Genomic DNA, 23633 nt, shown 5'->3' with positions numbered 1-23633 from the left:
GGAGATCATTTTTGTTTTTTAGGTGCTGTAGAACGTGTAGGTCTAAGTCTATATACACCAAGTCACGTCACTGCTTCAAAACTACGACCGGTACGCGCAAGAGGCGGTTTTGGGGAGGAGCAGCGGGATGACGTCACTTGAAGCTAAAAAATAAAATACCCGCCAGTTCAGGGGTGACTAAAGTTGGGGCCGTGTGTGCACTCTGGATGTGCATTCTCGCCTTCTTTCACAGCACGTTCAGGCAAGCCACTGACGAAAAAATGTCTTTTTTATTGTGCTATTGCGTGACTGTAATTCCAATGCCTACAAACGGCGGTGTGGGGTGTGAGGGAGGGCATGTTGAAGTGATTGATTTAAATTAGTCCGCCTTTCCTCGTTTTCTCTAAATCCCTGTTTCTACATTCTCTAGTTAGGCTCCAAGCAACGTCACGCATAAGCCACGTCTCGGCCGTGTCTCCTCCCACAAACCTGCGTATGACTTGACCTGGTGTATATAGACTTAGCTGTAGGCTGTCAATAGGGGCTTCTTGGACGACACAAGTACGCTATAGTGGTGTAGGCAAATTTTATTGATAGTGGCTACCTTGATGTATGTCTCGTTGACCCCATTCTGCTCTCCGGTGCTCCACTTGAACGAAGTCGTTGAAGTTAGGATGTATTGAAAATCTGGGGAGCACAGCAGCATATAGGTAGTGTTATATATTAGTTTACTAGATTCTCAACAATCTAAAGGTGTATAAATAACTATTGGAGTCGATTCGGGTTCACTGTTTAGATGCGTACGTTTCCTTCTACCAGTTCTTCTTCCTGTGCCTCAGACCTAAGTCTAAATACAGCAAGTCAAGTCATACGCAGGTTTGTGGGAGGAGACACGGCCGAGGCGTGGTTTATGCGTGACACTGCTTGGAGCCAAACTAGAGAATGTAGAAACAGGGATTTAGAGAAAACGAGGAAAGCCGGACTAATTTAAATCAATCATTTCAACATGCCCTCCCTCACACCCCACACCGCCGTTTGTAGTCATTGGAATTACAGTCACGCAATAGCACAATAAAAAGACATATTTTTTCGTCAGTGGCTTGCCTGAACGCGCTGTGAAAGAAGGTGAGAATGCACATACGGCCCCAACTTTAGTCACCCCTGAACTGGCGGGTATATTTTTTTGGGGGGGCTCCAAGGGACGTCATCCCGCTGCTCCGCCCCAAAACCGCCTCCTGCGCGTACCGGTCGCAGTTTCGAAGCAGAGTGACTTGACTTGGTATATATAGACTTAGGGATGTAGGTGGCATGAGAGGTGGAAGCGTCTGAGAAGGCCACCCTGGTCATCTTCTCTCAGTTGTTTCGGTGAACCTTTTGTTGTTGCCTTAGCTATCTCGAAAGCCTTTATCAGTCTGGCACAAATCTTTGCCTTCTAAATTACTCTCCTACGGATTATGTCCTCCTTTTTAGAGGGGATTTTGTCGCCCGTCCCTGGAAGACGGTCACTGTTTAACCCATCCGCTGCGATTGACACGTATTTGCCTTTCAGTGGTAGCCTGGTAACATACACTCCCAGGCCTTTCTCTGCATCTGTGGTTGATAGTGGAGTGCTTTCCATGTGGTATTGGTGTGCTGGATATCCCCTCCCAAAATGCATGACTTTATATTTTTCTTCATTTAATTGTAGCAGCCACTTTTCGTTCCATTCCTGCAGCTTGGTGATGTCTTCTTGTAGGAAATCCGAAGACAAGGGGCTAATCCTCAACCTATCAACTGGCTCAATATTGCAATACTCAATACTTCATCTTTGTGTTCTGTGCTCGGTGTCTTTACTCTGATCACAGCGACGGCATGGCTCAGCGCGGCCTTCACTGTACTGGCTCCCTACTGCACTTCAGTGGACAGTGTCTTTAGTTCTATTGGAAATAAGCCTTCCAACGCCAGCCCAGCCAGCTCCCAAAACATTTCACCTTTTCCAGCATCCACCAAGCACATTGAGGCCGCTGCATTGGAGAGGAGGCAAGGTCTACTTTTTGACGGACAAATGATTTACAGGTAATGGTTACAGGGGAGGAGTTTATTTTCGTAGTTCACATGAAAAGATTATAATAAAATCTTCTGGAATATAATGAAACCGATCATTTGATGAAGGGAATGAATTACGAAATGAATTGTGAGAGTCAAACTTAGGGTAGGCGGTGGCCGAAGTGATAGCGTACTGGACCCACATTCGCCGCGTGATGGACGACGCGGGTTCGAATCCTCACGCTACCACTCGGATTTTTCAGTCACCGCCGAGTGGCTTAAAACTACCCACATGCTGTCCTGAAGACCACCCATCAACCCGGACTCTAGAGGAAGCCGTCCAAGCGAATCAAGAACGAGTTCCGGGGGGCAGCATGAGCCAATGCAAGATGGCGCCACTATAAACACTCGCCTGCGCCAGAACGGGCTGGGCCGACCATCAGGCCCCACCTGGAAGAAGCCTTGGGCCGACCATCAGGCCCCACCGGGAAGATGCCTACCGGCGCAATAGGCAATAACGTAAAAAAAAAAAAAAAAAACAACAACTAGTTAAGTTTAAAAAAAATTATATGAAAAATACGAAAACACACACACACACACACACACACACACACACACACACACACACACACACACACACACACACCATGCTCAAGAGACATAAAGAAATATAGCTTCCCACAAAGAAATATAGAGGTTTGGAACAGATTAAGTGAAGAAATAGTATCGGCGAAGAGTGTGCAAAGTTTCAAGGAAAAGTTGGATAATTATAGATACGGAGACGGGACCACACGAGCGTAAGCCCAGGCCCTGTAAAATTACAACTGGGTAAATACAACTGGGTAAATACACATACCTGCAGTTCCGTCATCTCTTTCAAGCGGGCGGCGAGGGCAGCCATCTGACGGTGAAGGTTTGGCGTGTACACCAGCAGGACGGTTCTGGGAGCCGCCTTGCGCACCGTCACTGGCGGCGACTTTCGTGGTTTATCTTTGTTTACGTGAGGCAGACCAAGGGGAGAAATCATTAATTTGATTCACAAGCAATAAATTTGCAAAATACCTGATAAAAACACTTGCTTATAAATAAAAAAAAGTAACAGTACTTTGTTGGGGGTGAAAATATCCATTTAATGCTAAAACAATTATCATGTCACTAATTTGACTCTGCTTTCTGGCAACTACCAATGGCTGATCTTTCCGCTATTTATATTACTATAATGTCCAACTCTTTTACTCAAACCGTAACATAAAATCAATAATCAACGTTAATACTTGCACATGATTTTAACTCGTATGATAAAATGATCCTTTTTGAGTGTGGAAGAACAATGGATTTATGAAACGTTATCGTTCAGTGTGGGGAGAACTCCTTGGGATGACACACATCATCTTATAAAAGTTATTATTAGCCTTATATTTTAATATATATATATATATATATATATATATATATATATATATATATATATATATATATATATATATATATATATATATATATATATATATATAACGCGGCGGGCGCTATGGAAAATGCTGCTACTATGTAGGAACAGCTTACGATGCTAGGCTACACACATCTTAAACGGATAGTTCGTGTGTGTGTGTGTGTGTGTGTGTGTGTGTGTGTGTGTGTTTGTTTAAATATATAAATGAATAAATAAGTAAATAAATAAATATATGAAAAAAAAAAAATCAAGCATGAGCGTTCGACATCATCGTTGGTACCGTTAGTACCGGTACCAGTACCGGAGTGTGCCGGCCCTTTCTCTCTGAGTACTTACTTTCTACATAAGAAATCAGTATATAGGTATTATGAAAAGACTCATTATCTAATAACACTACAGCAGATATTAGCAAAGTTCTGGTGCCAACTTTCCCTACCTATTATACATACTGACAGCATATATGGTACCGGTACTATTGGTACTGGAGTTCTCGGGACCGGTATTACCGGTACTCAAACTAACGGTACCTACATATTAGTTGCAAGTTTTCGCTAGTTGACTGAGGTGTTATGCTATCTGTGTCTTCACTTCTGTCCGGGACTGAACTTTGAATTCGTCGAGACTTCCAGGCGTGATGAATGACGGCAAACAACAGCACCATAGCCAATGAGGTCAACAAGCCCGCCGTCGCCGCTGACGCCACAAAGAGTTTTCCGGTCCTAGGCTCCTCGACCAGTATTTCCTGTGGAAGAAAAAATAAACAACCATGTACGTATTAGCAGCACTGATATTGTGTGCGTGTTATAAATTGGTCCAGAAAAAGTCTTATAAAATGATCCAGAAGAAAATGGTGTGTGTGTGTGTGTGTGTGTGTGTGTGTGTGTGTGTGTGTGTGTGTGTGTGTGTAATAATAATAATAATAATAATCGGTTTATCAAGTGATTGCAGCTGTTAAGTTGAAAATATACATATTAAAAATACAATGTTCAAATAGTGCAATATAAAAGGGGTATAGGGGGTCTGTGGATTACATTGTGGAAAAGTTGTGATGAAATAGAGGAGGGAAGGGGGGGGGGGGTGAGGTGGTGGAGTGCAGTGCGTCGGTGCGAGAGGTGGTGTCGTCTTCCGGGTGGCGGGTCAGGTGTTAAGCCCCAGGTCAACCCCAGGTCAAAAAAGGTCAGGTCTCAGCTGATGGCGGGGGTGCAGGTCGAGGCGATGTCGGTCGTCACTCAGCTTATGGGCTTAGCGATGACCTGCTAATCCATGCAGCCGGAGAGACAAGACGGGAAGAGGCGGACCGAGCGACAGGAGGCATGGGAACGTCTGTCGTCTGCACTGCCTTGTATGGTGAGCGGCGTGCTGATTGCCCACCTGAGTGACGGGCGTCAACACTGCACTGCGCCTGAACCGACTTCTCCCAGCAGCATGATGGTCGGGCTGGTGTACCTGGGGGAACCTGGGGCGTCGGCTTATTGGAAAGGCCGTGTCGGCGTCACACTGGCCCATAGCTGGGCGTTATCGCGATAAGTTATCGCGATACTTTATCGCTGATAACAAAATCGGGTTATCGGCCATCCGCTACTTATTTATATAAATATCGATACTTCGTTACTTTTGTAACAAAACTAGCGATAATCGCTAGTTTTTTTCCGCCTCTCGGAAAAAAAACGTTGTCTCCTCCCTTCTGCGTATGCGTGGCCCGGGCGCCCGGTGTTGTACGAAAAAAAAACTTCGGGTATGAAATATCTTCGGTGAAGATATTTCATACTTAGATCACAACATTAAAACACTAGGTTATTTTTTTTTTGTTAGACTCAAAAACCATTATATCAGAGAGAAAAATATTTTAACTTTGCCCCAAAAATTATTATTCACCGCCTGAAATTTGCGATCCCGTTGTAAAGAGCGCAAACAGAGACCAGTGGCTTGTTACCACGTGGCGGCGTGGCGCGTGGCCTCTCAGCTGCGTCTCGAGTGACGGAGTGAGTGCCAGTGTTCCGGTTCCCAGTGCTTCAGTGCTTCTTTTCTGAAGTGACTGTTAAAGTGTTAATGGTGATCAGTAAGAATAACTGAATAAGTAGTGATGGGCCAGTTCATGAGAGACCAGTGTTTGTAAACAAAAGCTCCAGCTTTTGACGGTGGGAACGCCAAATAACCCAACACCGGTTCAGGCGTTTCTAGTATTACCGTCTATATGTACGTGTCAACGTGTGGTTTTCAGGTTTTGTAAGTTTTCAAAAATATAGATAATGAAAATTTGAATTCATCCATGTTTTTCATTTGAAATATCAATATAGTATCGTTTTCGCCTATCGGACTTATCGCTAGCTGGTATCGGAATTGCGGATTTATATCGGGTATCAGGTATCGGTTATCGCCTATATTTGTGTCTCCAGTTAACGAATATCGGTTATCACCGATAAGGTTTTCCATTATCAGTTATTGGGTATCGGGAATAAGGTTTTCTGTTATCGTGGCCACCTATGCACTGGCCACTAAGTCTATATACAGCAAGTCAAATCATACGCATGTTTGTGGGAGGAGACACGGCCGAGGCGTGGTTTATGCGTGACACTGCTTGGAGCCAAACTAGATAATGTAGAAACAGGGATTTAGAGAAAACGAGGAAAGGCGTACCAATTTAAATCAAGCCCTTCAACATGCCCTCCCTCACACCCCACACCGCCGTTTGTAGTCATTGAAATTACAGTCACGCAATAGCACAATAAAGACATTTTTTCGTCAGTGGCTTCCCAGAACGCGCTGTGAAAGAAGGCGAGAATGTACATCCAGAGTGCACATACGGCCCCAACTTTAGTCACCCCTGAACTGGCGGGTATTTTTTTTTTTTTAACCAAGTGACGTCATCCCGCTGCTCCGCCCCAAAACCGCCTCCTGCGCGTACCGGTCGCAGTTTTGAAGCAGAGTGACTTAACTTGGTATATATAGACTTAGACTGGCCATTTCTACTCCTCAGTGTCTTCACGGCACCACACACGCACTGCACTCACTGTCTGTCACCATGATTAAGCTTGATGTCACAAAAGTTTCTTACGGTGTTGGGTTTTTGATGAAAAGGGAGAGGGAAATGTAGGGGAAGGGGGGAGGGCAACAGGCTGGCCCCAGCTACTCCATTCGGAGCGTCGTGACCCACGTCGGACCTCGGTCAGGTGTGTGTGTGTGTAAAATTCACCACGGCCTGATCACGTGTTGGACTCGTAATCGCCAGCAGGTACCCTCCCGACATGAGCAAGTGCTCTTTATAGTCGATCTATGTGTACTGCCAGTACCTCAAACACCGGACACCCTATCATCATTGCTCAAGGGGGGAGAGTAACCACTCCTATAATCCGTTTCATTCCGTCTGTCCACTCGCTAACGTAGATGTGGCACCTGCGCGTTCGTGATTGCGTGAAGATCAACTTTATATTTTCAGTGATATATTTGAATGTTTGTGTATACAAAAAACACTCGAGCCATCGTATACGTGTAGTGCCCCAAAACGAGCACATAACGTCTGGACATTAATTTTCACTTCCAAACTTATTGAGAAAGGTTCGAACCGTCGTCGAAGGATATAACCTTCCCTTCATAATTATTAGTTAGGGTAACTGGCGATCAGCGGCACGCACTCCCCCTCTCTCCTATCCGTTGCTTCTCTTACCCCCTCCCCCTTCACGAGGTAACTCCCGCCCCCATGCACCGCGCTGGGCGAGGTTAGTCATCCGATACCCTTCGCCCGGCTTACAGGTAGGCGCTGTTCTCTCTGGATATAACTTCCCAGTTAAAATTAGTGTCCACATGATTTATAAGGGTTACCACAGTCAGTCATCTGATACCCTTCGCCCGGCTTACAGCTAACAGTGAGTGCCCCCGGCACCTTCGCCGTCCCGGTGAATGGAGCACCCAGCCCAGGAGCCATAAGGCATCACCTCGCCGGCAGATAAGTCATCCCTCAATGCCTGTAACCACCTCCTCCCCAGTCATATTGGGAAGCCCCTTTTAATTTCTTTCCCCAACACACACACTAGTTAGGATGGGCGTCAAATCGGCGTGTTTGTAAGGAGTTTAGCGATCTCCCCCCCCCCCCCCCCACACACACACACACACCCTGTCGTGGCCTCTGTGACGCATCAAGATAGGTAGGGAAAAGTGCTGACGCGAGTTTCGTGACTGGTAGGAGGAAGGGGAGTGTTGCCGTCGCCTATATATTTATAAATGTTTTTCCCCCCATTTTCTTTGTATGTATTGCATTATCTTGTCATATTGGTAATAACAGAATAATGACAGGGTTGTCACTATAGAGGCCTCCGTCGCCCTTGGTCCTTTTAAGACTCGCTGTCCCGTCGCCGTTACAGGAGAGGTTGAGTTAAATCGTCTTCCTCCCCCCCCCCCCCTCTTCAAGGGGTGGTAGATTATTTATAAATACCCAGCGTCCTAATAAACCAAGACCATAAAATGTAACACTGCTTGTTTCCTCCCTACCCTACCCCATACGGGTTAATTAATTAACCCGTAAACACATGGTTTGTCCCCGATCGAGAACGAAAAAGTGGAGTTCACTTTACTGCTTACTATGCATTCATTATTGAAGGTATAAGTGTCGTTGAGGTCTCATTTTGAAGGGAAAATGTTGCTCTTTCTGCAACAATAAACATTTTTTCCCAGTAACTCTGATAAAATCTATTGAATTTGAACCCCAATTTTCAAAAATTGGTAAAAAATAACTTAAGAGAACACTGGCCATTTTGTCCCTATGGCATTATTATGGTGTTTTATTATGGATTTTGATAGAGTGTTACCTGCTGAATCCAATGGTGGTCTTACTTTTATTCTAGGCCTAATAGTTTAGAAGTTGTGAGCATTTTAAGAGGAAAATTAAAAAAAAAAACATTGTTTAATCTATATCCTTTTATTCAAAGTAAAGTTTTTAATGTTTTTATGATGTAAATAAATAGACATGTTTATGCTGAATCCAATGGTGGTCTTATTTTTTTTCTAGACCAACTGTTCAAAAGTTACAATCACTTATGTTTTTTTCTGAAACCCGATCCTCCCCAACCCCTCCCTTTCCCGACTGTTGACCCCCTGACAACCTGGAAGATTTCCTTTGCTATATCCTTTTATTCAAAGTAAAGTTTTAGTGTTTTTATGATGTAAATAAATAGACATGATTATGCTGAATCCAATGGTGGTCTTATTTTTTTCTAGACCCAACTGTTCAAAAGTTAAAATCACTGATGTTTTTTTTCTGAAACCCGATCCTCCCCAACCCCTCCCTTTCCTGACTGTTGACCCCTGACAACCTGGAAGATTTCCTTTTGCTAGGTTGCTGTGATACAGGTTCTGCTGCAGATCCAGGTTCAGTTGGAGGTGCTGGTTTGGGCGCTTTCCGCTTAGCTGCCCGTCTCGGAAGAATGCGGCGAGATGCAGGCTCATCAGCGTCCGATGATGATGATGATGATGATTCTTGAGGTGGAGGCACCACTGCGAGCTGCTTTGCGTTGTCAGGAAGGCGATGCTTCATCTGCCGATGGTATTCGCTGAAGCATATCCTGCCAGGTCTCATGCACAGGCACACATTGCATTGTTGGCAATAGAAAATGGACTTTTTCTTGCAGCCTGGCATTTGACAACGGTGTGGTGGCCGTCTTGGCTCCCGTCCTGCTGCAGCCGCGCTCTGAGCTTCAAGAGGCAACGGAGGATATGATGCTGGTAGGTGCCCAAGGCTGACTGGGGCCGTGTGCAATACAGCAGGAACGTTGGGTGGAGGGCGTGTGTCACACATCGTGAGCATGATGTTCCCCAGCGCTTCACGGAATGCGAAATGGGGGCTCCTTGGCATCTTGCGGTTGCGGTCCTTACACACCATGCGGAAGATTATGTACGCATTAGTGACTGCTGTGCTCACTAGGTACATCGCAAGCTTCTTCCACATCTTCCTGGTGGCACGGCATGGGCTGTACTTTGACTCCAGGTAGTCGTTCAGGTCCACCCCTCCCATGTTCTTATTGTAGAGCGGAACCATCGCTGGCTTCATTTTCTTCACACGACCGCGCTGTCACATTCTATCAGGTCAGCAGTCTCCTCGGTTGATAACATGAAGACATCCTTTGTATCCCTCCACCGCATTGCAACCAAATTGTCATCTCCATGTGTGGCGATGTAGCTGTGGACCTCCCCCTTCTTGGACTTGCCTTTGGCGCACTTGAGCTCAGGAGGGAACTGATGACGATTTGACATGCAGGTCCCTGTTGCGTCGTAACCATCAACAGTTCGCAAGTGCCAGAAGAGGTCGGGTGAGGTGTAAAACCTGTCCGTGAACACAGCGTATCCTTCATGCTTATTGTAGGGTGACTCGTCCAGCATTTTAAGGACAACATCATCCACTGTTCGGAGGTTGTGTCGCAGTATAATGTTGGACAAGTATCCCGTACTTGTCTCCACAAGTTTGTATGACTTGATGTGATACTTGTGGGGCTTGTTTGGATTATACTGCCACATGCTGCTGTTACCCTTCCACCCCATGCTCCCCTCATCGACAGATAGTTGATGAGTTTTGGCCTTGTATACGGTGAGGCATCTGTCTTTCAGCGTGTGGAGTAGTGGAGCTATAAGGGCTGTTTTGTAAGCAATTGTGTCCTTTGGTGGAAGTGTCGAATTGTCTACAAGGTGAAAGTTGCTGTGGATGTGGTTGAAGCGTGAGTATGTCATGCATGATGAGATGACGTCATTTCTGAATGTAGAGTCGCGTTTCCATGGTGTTCTGAGGCTGTGTGGGGGGCTTAGGCCGAGCAGTATCATGATGCCGATGTATGTGCGAGCCTCCGCGGGTGTTATGTCAGGTTTCACAGCAGCTTTCTTCTTCTGCCTGTAATACCTGTTGCTCTCTGTAGCGATGGTATCCCAGAAGTCATCGGGCACGAACAGCATCAGAGCTGCCAGTTCGTCGAATTCGTCAGGGATGTCCACTTGAATTCCTGGATTTGTGGGTTTGAAATCCATTGGACAAACATGGTGCTGCTCTTCCATCTTCTTCCATGGGACAGAAGCGCACGTACCCAAACACTTGTACTGTCCACTACCGGGTACACACAATGTGCACGGAGGCCGCAGCTTGGCTACTGGACCCGATCGGGAACACTAAGTGCGCGCACCCACACACCTCTCCTGTCCACAACCGGGACCAGACTGAGTGTTTGAGGTCCGGTAAATTTCAAAGCCTCCTCTCTCTTCACTGGTACCTCCCATCTAGGGTTGCCGTATACCACCAGATAGAGCTCGTCGAGACACATATTTTGGTATCTGGCAACCCTGGCTTTGCTGATGCGCCACACTTAAACATCTGCTGTCCACAACCGGGTACAGTTCCCGTTCACTTGTAGGGGTCACCCTTACTCCCTCCTCCTTCGTGTCATACTTAACACGCTACCAAAATTCTTTTTTTCCTCTTCATTAACACAGACACGAGGAGAGAGTAGGGTTGTCAGTGTAGTTTAACGTTCTCCTGGTTGTCTTAGACTCCATTCCACACCACGAATTGGTTTCGCGGTTATTTCTTTTATTATGGTTTTTAGTTTTGTTTTCTTGTGAACCCCCACACACTCAGTGGTGCCTTAAATGAAAAGCAGGAGAGCCGAGGGCACCACATACGAACCGCAAACAGAGGACTTGCATCGATATAGTCTGGTCATACTCGAACGATCTATAGCCTTTCAGATTATCATATTTCATCTCATTCAGGTATGCAGAAAGTGACATACGACTCTGCAAGTGTCTATACATTAGGAACTGTTTCCTTTGCTATGTATAAAAAATTAAAAAAATCAAACATAAATATCCACCAAAAACGTCTAACATGTGTGGTGTGACTGTCAAGCTGTAAATTCTCTCTCTCTCTCTCTCTCTCTCTCTCTCTCTCTCTCTCTCTCTCTCTCTCGCCTGTCACTAGTGGCGTCCCTCAGGGCTCGGTCCTTGGCCCAGTGCTCTTCATTATTTACATCAACGACGTGGATGTTGGACTCAATAACCGCATTAGTAAATTTGCAGACGACACAAAGATTGGCAACTCGGTTCTCACTGACGAAGACAGGCAAAGCCTCCAAGAGGATTTGCACAAAATTTCAGCTTGGTCGGATAGATGGGAGATGCCCTTTAACGTAGACAAGTGCCAGGTCCTTCAAGTTGGAACGAGGAATAAGAAGTTCGAATACGAAATGCGCGGCGTTAAACTCAAAAGCGTTCAATGCGTCAAAGACTTGGGGGTCAAAATCGTCAAACCTCAAATTCTCACAGCAATGCATCGATGCAGCAAATAAAGCGAACAGAATGTTGGGCTTCATTAAAAGAAACTTTGTATTCAAGAATAAAGATGTAATACTCCCGCTCTACAACAGTTTAGTCAGACCCCACTTGGAATACATATGCGGTACAGTTTTGGTCTCCCCACCATGCAAAGGATATTGCTAAATTAGAAGGTGTTCAGCGTCGGGCAACGAAAATGATCCCTTCCTTGCGCAACAAATCCTACGAAGAAAGGCTTTCTACCCTTAACATGTTCTCTCTTGAGAAACGTCGCCTCCGAGGAAAACTGATCGAATGTTTTAAAATACTTAATGGTTTCACGAATGTAGACAGATCAACATTGTTTATGATCGATGACACTTTATGACGAGGAACAATGGCGTAAAACTCAGATGTAGACAAGTAAATTCAGACTGCACCAAATTTTTCTTCACCAACGCTAGAAAAGCGAGAATGGAATAAGCTTCCACCGTCAGTGGTCCAGTGTAACACGATTGACTCCTTCAAAAATAAGCTCGACCGTCACTTCCTTCAACTTAATATCAACTAGAGTAGAAATGCAACGTTTTGGAGTCTTCTGATTAATGTAAAATCACTTAGGTTTAAGGACAGACCACCAAGTTTGGACCATGGGGTCTGTGTGGTCTGATTTTCTATGTAAATCTATGTAAATATCTCTCTCTCTCTCTCTCTCTGTGTGTGTGTGTGTGTGTGTGTGGGTGTGGGTGTTAAATTTCTCTCTCTCTCTCTCTCTCTCTCCTCTCTCCTCTCTCTCTCCTCTCTCTCTCTCTCTCCTCTCTCCTCTCTCTCTCTCTCTCTCTCTTCTCTCTCTTCTCTCTCTCTCTCTCTCTCTCTCAAGGTATATTGTTACAAGAGGAAAGTCCACACATCCTTCGGACCGCCAGATTCGAAGTCTCAGCTCTGTGCAACTATTGGTCAAATGAGTCTCCCTTGAGTGTCTCTCTCGTACACTGTAATTTAAACTAATTATAATAGTTAACCATTTGATAAGCTATATAGCAAAGTTTCTGATTTACTAACTCGTAGATTAACGAAGTAAACAACTAAGTTACTCATTAATAAGCCAACCAAATCAGTAGCTAAAGAACCAAGTAACTTTTAAGCAAATTAAGTATTCAGCTCTTAGCTAGCTAACTACTATGTATTTTTAGTAACGAAGTAAATTAATAAATCCATCTGCTTGACTTACTTCTTTGCTCGCTTGTACGTACTGAAGCCTCGGCAGTTCCTTGTCCTTGGCGCCGATCATATCTGTTTGACATTCGGTCCTCGGCCTGAACTGTTGAGAATAAGAGAGGGGAAGGAGAATCATGGTCCACAAGGTAAACATGAGGGAGAGAAGAGCAGTGCTTTAAGTCTCTCGGCCCGATACCTGGAAGCTCAGCTCTCCAAACAACGTGAAAGCCTTGTTCAGTGGTAGCTACAACCAATACTATTACTATATCTACTACAACTACTACTACTACTACTTTTACTACTACTACTACTACTTCTACTACATCACTGGTATTATGACCATTACTATCTACTTCCACTACTACTACTACTACTATTACTACCACTACTACTACTACTACCATCACTACTACTATAACTACTAATACTACCACTATACTACTTCTAGCACAAATACTTCAACAACAACAACTACAACTACTACTACTACTACTATCATCACCAACACTACTACTACTACTACTACTGCTGCTGCTGCTGCTGCTGCTACTACTACTAATATAGGTGTGGAAAGTGAGAGAATATGTCCTCAGAGATAATGCTGTACTACTCTCTTCTGTTAATTGAAGCAAAGAGGAAACGAAGAGGAGAACAAAGTGTTTATGATCTGCATGCCGCACCCCTCCCCTCCCCTGTATATGCCTCATCAAAAAGAAAAAGTAGGAAAAAAGCTCGCTAACTGTTGCTTCCACACAGCGAAAAGCATACAGTGCCCAAAAGAGAGGTCAATTTCGTATGGAGAGGTGTCTTGATACACTCTACTTGAAAGAGGTCAAGTCATAGGCAAGAGGAAATACAGACGAAGGAAGGCTGTTCCGGAGTTTACCAGTGAAGGATCTAAAGAATGAAGATGCTGGTTAACTCTTGCATAAGGTGTTTGGACAGTATAGGGATGAGCTTGAGTAGAAAGTCGTGTGCAGCGGGGCCGCGAGAGATGGGAAGGCATGCAGTTAAGAGGTTCAGAAGACCAGTCAGAGTGAAAATATCGATAGAAGATGGCGGCGGAATTTAAGAAGTAGTAGGCTGTCAGTAAGAGGAGGGGAGCTTATGAGACGAAGAGCCTTAGACTCCACTCGGTGTAAAAGAGCTGTGTGAGTGGAGCTTCCCCACACGTGAGATGCATACTCCATACGAGGGCGGACAAGGCCACTGTATATGGATAGCAACTGTGCGGGTGAGAAAAACTGGCGGAGACGATACAGAACGCCCAACCTCGAGGAAGCTGATTGAGTGAGAGAGGAGATGAGTAGTTTACAGTTGATATTCTGAGCTAAGGATAGACCGTGGATGTTTAGTGTTGAAGAAAGTGACAGCTGGGTGTTGTCAAAGAATAGGGGATAGGCGTTTGGAAGATTGTGTCGATTGATATGTGGAGAAACTGTGTTTTTGAGGCGTTGAAGGACACTAGTTCTTTTTGCCCCAATCGGAAACAATAGTAAGGTCTGAGGCTAAGCGTTCTGCAATCCAACTTAGAATCGTTTAGTTTCTGGTGGGTGGATCTTCTATTAAAAGAAGTTGAGTAATGCAGAGTAGAGTCATCGGCGTAGGAATGGATAGGACAGTTCGTTTTGGAAAGGAGATCATCAATGAACAATAGGAAGAGTGGGAGATAGGACAGAGCCCTGCAGGACACCACTGTTAATAGGTTTAGGGGAAGAACAGTGACCGTCTACCACAGCAGAAATAGAACGGTCAGAAAGGAAATTGGAGATAAAGGTACAAAGAGAAGGATAGAAACTGCAGGAGGGTAGTTTGGAAAGAAAAGATTTGTGCCAGACCCTATCAAAGGCTTTTGATATGTCCAGCGCAATAGCAAACGGCTAAGAGAGGATGACTTAAGAGTCAGTTAAGAAGGCAAGGAAATCACCAGTAGAACGCCTCTTGCGGAATCCATACTGGCGATCAGATAGAAGATCAGAAGTGGAGAGGTGCTTTTGAATCTTCCGGTTAAGGATTGATTCAAACGCTTTAGATAGATGAGAAAGTAAAGCTATAGGACGGTAGTTTGAGGGATTGGAATGGTCACCCTTCTTAGGCACAGGCTGTATGAAGGCATACTTCCAGCAGGAAGGAAAGGTAGATGTTGGCAGACAGAGTCGAAAGAGTTTAACACGGCAGGGGGTCAGCACGGAAGCACAGTTTTTAAGGACAATAGGAGACACTCCATCAGGTTCATAAGCCTTCTGAGGATTGAGGCCAGAGAGGGCATAGAAAACATCATTCGTAAGAATCTTAACAATAGGCATAAAGGAATCAGAGCGGGGGATGAGTAGGAGGAATATGCCCAGAATCGTCCAGAATGGAGTTTTTAGAGAAAGTTAGAGAGAAGAGTTCAGCCTTAGAGATAGATGAGACGGCGGTGCTGCTGCCAGGACTAAGGAGAGGAGGGAAAGATGAAGAAGTGAAGTTGGAGGTGATGTTTTTGTCTACATGCCAGAGGTCCCGGGAAAAATTAGAAAAAGCAAGGTTTGGGGATTTTCTCTTAATGAAGGCGTTTTTGGTAAGTCGGAGAATTGATTTGGCACGATTCCAGGCGGAAATGTAAAGATCATGGTTAGCAGGAGTGCAAAGGCTCTGGTACCTTTTGTGAGCTGCCTCTCTATATTTGATATATATATATATATATATATATATATATATATATATATATATATATGTATATATATATATATATATATATATATATATATATATATATATATATATATATATATATATATATATATATATATATATTATTATGATAAGCTACCAAAGCCTCCTTCAGGGTGCAGATACAACAAGTTGAACCGCAAAATGCAAAAGGTACTGGAGAAAAGCAAAGGGAACGAATAGTTAAGAAACTGTCCAGTCAACGCCAAAAGGAGGAATAATAAAATTACTGTTTGAAAAAGACATTCACACGAGACTTAAATGTAGAAATGTCTGCAGAAAGGACAATTTCTTTGGGTAACTGATTCCATAAACTTGTCAACGATGGAAGAAAACATCTTGAGAATTGTGTCGTACCAAAATTCATAGGATTAAAAGCAAGACCGTTTTGACTAAGAGCAAACCTCGTGACCCGTGCAGGAGTAAAAGGATCAGGCAAAACATTGTGAAAGGGATGCCGATTATTCTTTAAAATGGTAAGGGCACCAACTTGACGCCGATGATCAAGACCAAGAACAAGTGCCGGAGTAATAAATTTAATTAATTTGATAGCTCTGTCAAGTAACTCTGAATGGCAATTGGCAGCAGACATCCAAACAGGAGCACAATACTCAAAGTGGGGCAAAATGAATGCATAAAAAGATTTTATTACAGTTGAGTCACAGACAAATATTTTGAAGCACTAGTTAAGTCTTCTGTGCAATAGTGGAAGACATGGAACGGATGTGCTTCTCAAATGTCAGTTTAGAATCAAGAGTGACTCCCAACAAACGAATACTAAAAACATCCTTAATCTGTTCACCAAAAATATGCAAACAAGGATGAGGTGGATTCAAGGTACGGGATCTACTGATGGTAATGGAATGCGTTTTATTAGCATCAATCTTTATGCCCCAAAGTTGACACCAAGCGGTGATCATTGCCAAGTCCCTATTGAGAGATGCAGCAACTTCACCTCAGTTGCTAGGAGAGTGAACAGCGGAGTATAGAGTTGTATCATCAACATATGAAATAAGCTTATTTTCGAGGTTAATGCCCAAGTCAGAAATAAGGAAGAAATAAAGGTCCAAGGACACTGCCCTGAGGAACACCAGAAACAACAGGCAGAGAAGCAGAGCAGGCCCCATCAACAGCCACACACTGTAATCGATTATCAAAAAATTCTTTAAAAATACTGAGAAGACTTCCACCAATACCAAGGAGTTGTAGTTTATAAATTAGAGCCCTGTGATTCACAACATCAAAAGCAGAACTAAAATCAATAGCAACATCTCGAGACTCATGCCCACGATCCAAACGAGACTGCAGGTCATGAGACAGAGTCAAGAGAGCCTCACATGTTCCCAAACCATTACGGAATGCGAACTGAGAATCAGGTAACCGACTGAAATTATCACAGTATATGGAAAGCCGTTTAGCCAAAAGCCTCTCAGAGATCTTAGAGAGGATAGGAGTAGTAGAAATTGGGCGGTACTCAGTAGGAAAAGTTGAAGCTGAGGCTCCCCTCGGGATTGGGGGGAGAGAGAGAGAGAGAGAGAGAGAGAGAGAGAGAGAGAGAGAGAGAGAGAGAGAGAGAGAGAGAGAGAGAGAGAGAGAGAGAGAGAGAGAGACTCAACGTGATAAACAGTCAATTAAGAAAATGTAGATGTCAGGGAAGAGGGAAAAAAGTGGAGAGATTGAATTAGAACCTCTTCCGGAGTAGAATAAATCGCACTAAAACTGACAGAGGTGAACATCAACGTTAGGAAGGGCCTTCTTCCTGCCTTTCACTTATAACAACAGATGATGATAATGATGATGACAGGAGGACGCCCTTACCCAGACCCTGTAGGTGCAGCCCGGGAAGACTTGTTGGTGCCAGTGTGCCGTGAAGACAATTGTGTCAAATGGCTCCTCCGTGCCACCCGTCAGGACCAGAGAGCTGCAGTTCCCGCTCTTCAAGGAGATAAAACATAGATGAGTTATAATAGTAATGACGAATTGAATATTACCCGGCATAAGGTTTGATGAGATATAGGCCTGTGTGTCATCAAACCATATGTCAGAATGGTCATAGCTACATCCCATCGAGTTGACGTTAGGTGGCAGAGTGAGTCTCGACACACATGGGGGAGACAGCGGCAGACACCATCTAGACAGTCTTTCAATAATAATAATAGTGATGATAATAATAATAATAATAATAATAATAATAATAATAATAATAATAATAATAACAATAATAATAATAATGATAACAACAACAATTCTAAAAAAAACAAAACAATAATACTGGTACTACAATAATAACATCACCATCAAAAGCCACTCCCAATAATGACAATGTTACCTAATAGTACAAATAATGTTCATAATAGTGAGCTTGCCCCACTGAATTAGTATTACATTTTTCGCCAGTGTTCGTTATCGTGACACACTGCTGTCAAATATATGCAGGGAGTAAAAGGTCCACGTGGGAAAATATCCATAGGGGAGCTTTGTTGAGAAAACCTAAGTCTATACACACCAAGTCAAGTCACTCTGCTTCAAAACTGCGACCGGTACGCGCAGGAGGCGGTTTTGGGGCGGAGCAGCGGGATGACGTCACTTGGAGCCCCCCCAAAATACCCGCCAGTTCAGGGGTGACTAAAGTTGGGACCGTATGTGCACTCTGGATGTACATTCTCGCCTTCTTTCACTGCGCGCTCAGGCAAGCCACTGACGATAAAATATGTCTTTTTATTGTGCTATTGCGTGACTGTACTTCCAACGCCTACAAACGGCGGTGTGGGGCGTGAGGAGGGCATGTTGAAGTGATTGATTTAAATTAGTACGCCTTTCTTCGTTTTCTCTAAATCCCTGTTTCTATATTCTCTAGTTTGGCTCCAAGCAACGTCACGCATAAACCACGCCTCGGCCGTGTCTCCTCCCACAAACCTGGGTATGACTTGACTTGGTGTATATAGACTTAGGAGAAAACGTCCGCGGCTGAAATGGTCTAGAGGAGAATACGTGTTGCTCCCGACCACAAGACATCCCACCAAGACAGGACGAGTGAAGCACATACCTCCCCCACACTTTACGCCACTCTTAATCTTAGAACCGATTTCACAGTCCAATACAGTGTCTTCGTAACAGCCCGAATCAAACTACAGAATCCCATACACTCCAAAATGGTGAGGTCTTCGATGCCACACTAAATACACAAGACTTTTCCTGTATAGTTTCATCAAATTTGTGAACTTAAATATAAACACCAGACACTATAAATGGAAATTTCGAAGGTTCTGGTATTGGTTTGGGAGCTTACTAACCAATCATGGGGAACTGTGAAACTGGCCCTTAATCCCAGAGCCCGGCAAACTGAGCAGCGTAATACCACGGTAATTGTAGTACTCCTGTTGGTCCTCTATCCTCTCCAAATAAGGACACTCATCCCCCTTTTCCAGTCAAGAGGAATGGTACCGGACATGGCAAACAGTACCGCATACAACCCATGGATCATTGCTTCACTCCCGACTTTCACCATCTCCGCATTGAAATTACAGACCCCAGCCTCCTTTCCACCCTTCATATATCCTCACAGTCTCTCTCACCTCTGCAAGAGAGGGTGTAGTTTCGTCTTAATGGATCAGCAGCCGCCATCTGCAACTTTGATTCTGTCGATGACATCACTGCAGTCTTCATATGTCACTATGCCATAGAACTATTCTATTAGCTTCATTTTCCTTTATATCTCCCTTACTGTCCGTTTACTTCCCGTACCGCTCTACCTTCCACTACTCTCTTTTCTCCACTTCATCTTCCCTATCTCCTTCATTTTTTCCGTTCCTGTACCACTCAACCCCTTCCTCTACTCTCTTAGCTTTACGTCTTCCAAAACTGCAGTTACAATCTCTGTCACTGATCATTCAGAAACTGCGTGTAAAGGGCAGAAAATGTTGGCTTTAGAATGCAAAATTTTACATGCAAGCTAGGTCGGACAAATGGCAACTTTTAGGGGCCTTACATGTCACAATTCAACTTTTATTTTCTCACTCCACACCACTATAGGGTCGAGCTTGGCAGAGAACACCTCTTCTCAAGTTCACACTATCTCCTCAAGTTCACACATTTAGGTAGGGGAGTTCACTGCAATAAGAAATACGAAGCCCGAGGTGTGCTTCAACCTCACCAGCATCATACGCTCATCAGTCGGAGTAACCCGTGCAACGAAGGATTGCAGTCGGCTAGAAATGACTATAGCTATTCCTTTGAGACGGCCACCATCGCTCTGGCCATACCAGTAGTAGGTATAACCACAACTACTGAACTCTCCATTGCCAAGTCTCCTCGTCTAAAAGAGCACCACTATGTCCGCTCTCAACCTTCTGAGCTCAGCTGACTGATGGCCGCGATGGGGTAATTGCTGCTCCTCCTTGAGGTTAACCCGGTAGCTGCAGGGATAATGTTTCTTAAGGGCCCTTCCCTCTAAGCGAGAAGAATAAGAAAAAAATCATCATTCCATAAACCAATTCATAATATATATCAACACACGTGATCAGTTTATGCATCATCTATTTTGGGGTTATGTCTTGCGAAAATTTGGCCCGTCGCTGGTACATGGTAAAGCCACAAATTTGGCCCCTCGCTGCTACCGAGTTAAGGATGTTCCAAGCACCCACACGGAGGGCTCGCCGGAGGTTAACCCCGGACCTGGCTCCTCGAGCGTGTGTCTCGTCTGCACCACCATGGCGGTTCCCAAGAAAAGGGGGTGGGGTTGGTTGGTGGGGCACTGATGCTCTCCTACACCCCTCCACCCCTGTCAAAATACTGGATGCCATAAACGTCTTGAGGAAGAATTCACTCTCCTACGCTCCAACCCACCACTAAAGCCCCGTTCGCACGGTGCCGACTCTGGGCCACGACTACCCACGACTCTAGGGTGCAGGAGGTCTTGGGTCTTGAAGCGGAAGAGTCGGGCATGTCTTGAAAGATGTCTTGAGACTGTTGCCGAATGCTGCGCCGACGTCGTGACGGGAGTCTGGAGTCGTGAGGGTTAGCACGACATGCTGGCAACTAGTTGGCCGAATGTCCCAGACAGTCGGCAAGACACCAGGACCCCCATAAAACCTCCCCCCTTCTTGCAGCGTGGGAACCAACTTGTCAAATGGAAAAGTCGCCGGGTTGTCGTGGCCCAGAGTCGCCACAGTGTGAACGGGGCTTAGGCCCTGCAAAAAGAGGCTGTTCGTTGGGCCTATAAGCCCAACCACCCAAGGGGTAGCAGAAGGATATACGCAGCCATCACCTGATATAGTGGTGGACGTTTGGCTCATGGTCACCCAAGACGCGACCTAGATGATATACCTCTCTGAGCCAGGAAAGGCCGCCCATCTTGGCTAGAATAAGGGACCAAAGAGGTGTGTAACAGGCCGCAGCACATGTCTACGGCATCGCTCAGCCTCCAGGACTCCCATCTCCCAGCCTTACAGGCTGGGAGGCGATACTCACGGGAAAACTGTGGGCGCACTAAGGTTAGGGGCATGCCATTCCGTTCTGGATGTGGCGCGTTCAATGGAAAGAATTATTCAGAAAGAGCTGCCTCGTACAGGCCTACCGGCCTCTTGCAGACTCCTGCGTTCTTATGTTCTTATGAAAGAAGGACACAGCTCGCGGTGGTTGAGTGCACTGCGTTACTCTACCAGATAAGTCTGCCCTCAGTTTAGGAAACTTACCTTGTTTTGACTGGCATCCTCGAGCTTGAGCATGTAGATGGGAATCCCGGCCACTGGCTTGAGGTGGAGCACCGATGTGTTGCCTTGTTGTTTCCTGCACAGAGAACATTTATTTTTTATGCCTAAGGAACAAACCAAAAACAAAACAAAATTGCAAATAAAAGAGCCGGCAAGGAGTTCACAAAGAAAACGCTGTCACAAAAAACACAGCAGGACTCCGAAATCATGATTTTTATCTTATTTGAGGCGTTTTTATATTCCCTTGTTGACATGGTTTAAGCCACAGAAAGGAGGACGTGCAGAGAAAGAGGGACTGTTTCAGTGAAGCTGCTCCGGAGTATATCAGTGCCACAAATGAAAGAATAAAGATGATTGTTAGCTTTTGCATTGAGAAGTTGAACAGCTTAGAGATGAAAAGTTGGAAAGTTTCATTTAGTCGGCGCAACATCTGTGATCATATGCCGGAGAGAGACAGGAGGGGGAAGGAATTATAGGAGAATGGAACAGAACCAAGAAGGGACACAATTCAAGATTAATACATGGTACCCATTCACTGCTGGGTGGACAGGGCGTGGGGTATCGGAAAAGCCGCCTGAATTTTTCCCTCCGCCTGGGAATCGAACCCGGCTCTCTCGACAGAGCCGAGTGTGCTAACCACTGCACCCACAAGCCCCCCAGCTTAGAGATGAACTGCATGGAAAAATGCGTGGCTGCAGAGAAGGCTGTTCTAGAGTTTATCAGTGAAACGAATGAAAGAATGAAGATGCCTGTTAACTCTTGCATTAAAAAGTTAGACAGCAAGGAGACGAGCTGGAATATAAAATGAGGTACGGTGAGGCAGTGGAAAGGTTGGGAGGTGAGTGCAGTTACGTAGCAGGTTCAGAAAAGTAATTAAGACGAAAATAGTAATACACATTAGGAGACAACACTTACTACTGCAGTGTCAACAGAAGGATGTCTGTTGTAGTGTTTGAGGACCACAATTCTTTGCATTCCTAGTGCATGCAAAGGGCCGTTCAAAAATTACGCATTACCGCCTAAGGAGTCGGGGCATGAGCGTTGTGGCGTGGCATGGAAGGGAAGGGTTCAGACATAATTGCATAGCGTTTTCGGATTTTATAATTTTTCAAGAGATGGGCTTGTAGAATGACGAAAGAGCTTGTAAACATTCTTCAACAAACTAATACATTTTGGTTCACATGAATATGGTAGTTAAAGTCTTTGAGTTTTATTTTGGGTATAAGATAACTCTTAGATTATCACAAACTAAAACTAGTCATTGTTGTCGGATTTCAGTTAAACGACCTCAACAACTGTCAGCCCACTCCTGCCTCTCCCACACGGACTCTCTTCAGGTGAGAGTACTGAATGGTTCCCACCACTAATGATCTTGGTATTTCCTGTTTACCGGCTGTATCCACAAGCTCCTCATCGTGCCATTCGGGAGGCGGTGGCTGAATGGATAGCGTGTGGCGCTGCGTTCAGGACGACGAGTTCAATCCGCCCGGTGCCACCAAGCTGGGATTTTTCAGCCGCCGCCGAGTGGCTTAAAACTACCCACATGCTGTCCAGAAGACAACCTATCAACCCGGACTCTAGATTCTAGGATTAAGGATGAGCTCCGGGTGGGCAGCATGAGCCAATGCAGGATGGCGCCACTATAAACACTCGCCTGCGCCAGAACGGGCTGGGCCGACCATCAGGCACCACCGGGAAGAAGCCTTGGGCCGACCATCAGGATCCACCGGGAAGAAGCCTAACGCGCAATAATAGGCCTGACGTAAAAAAAAATTAAATAAATAAATAAAAATTCAAGTTCAGTTGTTTCAAGTACTTGATTGCACACAATAGCTCACTCTGACGACATGCTGTAAGGGTTAAGGGCCTCGAAGTGCCTCTCTTCCTTCCATCGTGCAGAATTGTCAGTGCATAGTCAACGAGACCACGGACGCTTTGTAGAGGTCAAACGCGACACAAATACATTTATGGGGTTGTTCCTAGAGTGACGGGCATCCATAGTCATACGGCATGTCTCTGGAGATATGGCGTGGTTTGTGGGCTGGCAACGGTACCTTTCCCAGCTGACAGGTGACAAACAGTGGAGCAAACTGCTGCTTTAGAAAATCAGCTAAAACACCATCATCTGATTGTGCAAATATCATTGGTCCTTTACAAGTGAGAAATAGAAGTTCCTTGGTGGTGAGCAGCAAGATGTGTCTTTGCACTTACTAGCTGAAGCGTACATTCTGACCCTCCCTGACATGCTGCTGGCG

At 45.0% G+C, this 23633-nt stretch overlaps 1 protein-coding gene across 1 annotated transcript in view; it reads right to left on the bottom strand.

The window, feature by feature from the left end:
• The window catches only part of LOC126986870 (uncharacterized), a 39546-nt gene that overhangs the window by 11466 nt on the left and 4447 nt on the right, over nt 1-23633 (bottom strand). Inside the window, exons 3-7 of the mRNA XM_050843340.1 lie at nt 21361-21454; nt 17486-17602; nt 12969-13058; nt 3986-4196; nt 2861-2994 (exon numbers count right to left, since the gene is read on the bottom strand). Of these exons, the coding sequence (XP_050699297.1) occupies nt 2861-2994; nt 3986-4196; nt 12969-13058; nt 17486-17602; nt 21361-21454 (646 nt within the window). The remainder of the gene's footprint in view (nt 1-2860; nt 2995-3985; nt 4197-12968; nt 13059-17485; nt 17603-21360; nt 21455-23633) is intronic.

The sequence above is a fragment of the Eriocheir sinensis genome, chromosome 6 (genome assembly GCF_024679095.1).
Source record: "Eriocheir sinensis breed Jianghai 21 chromosome 6, ASM2467909v1, whole genome shotgun sequence".
NCBI lineage: Eukaryota > Metazoa > Arthropoda > Malacostraca > Decapoda > Varunidae > Eriocheir > Eriocheir sinensis.
Note: the sequence above shows the minus strand (reverse complement) of the source record. Positions and strands in the feature narration are given on the sequence as shown.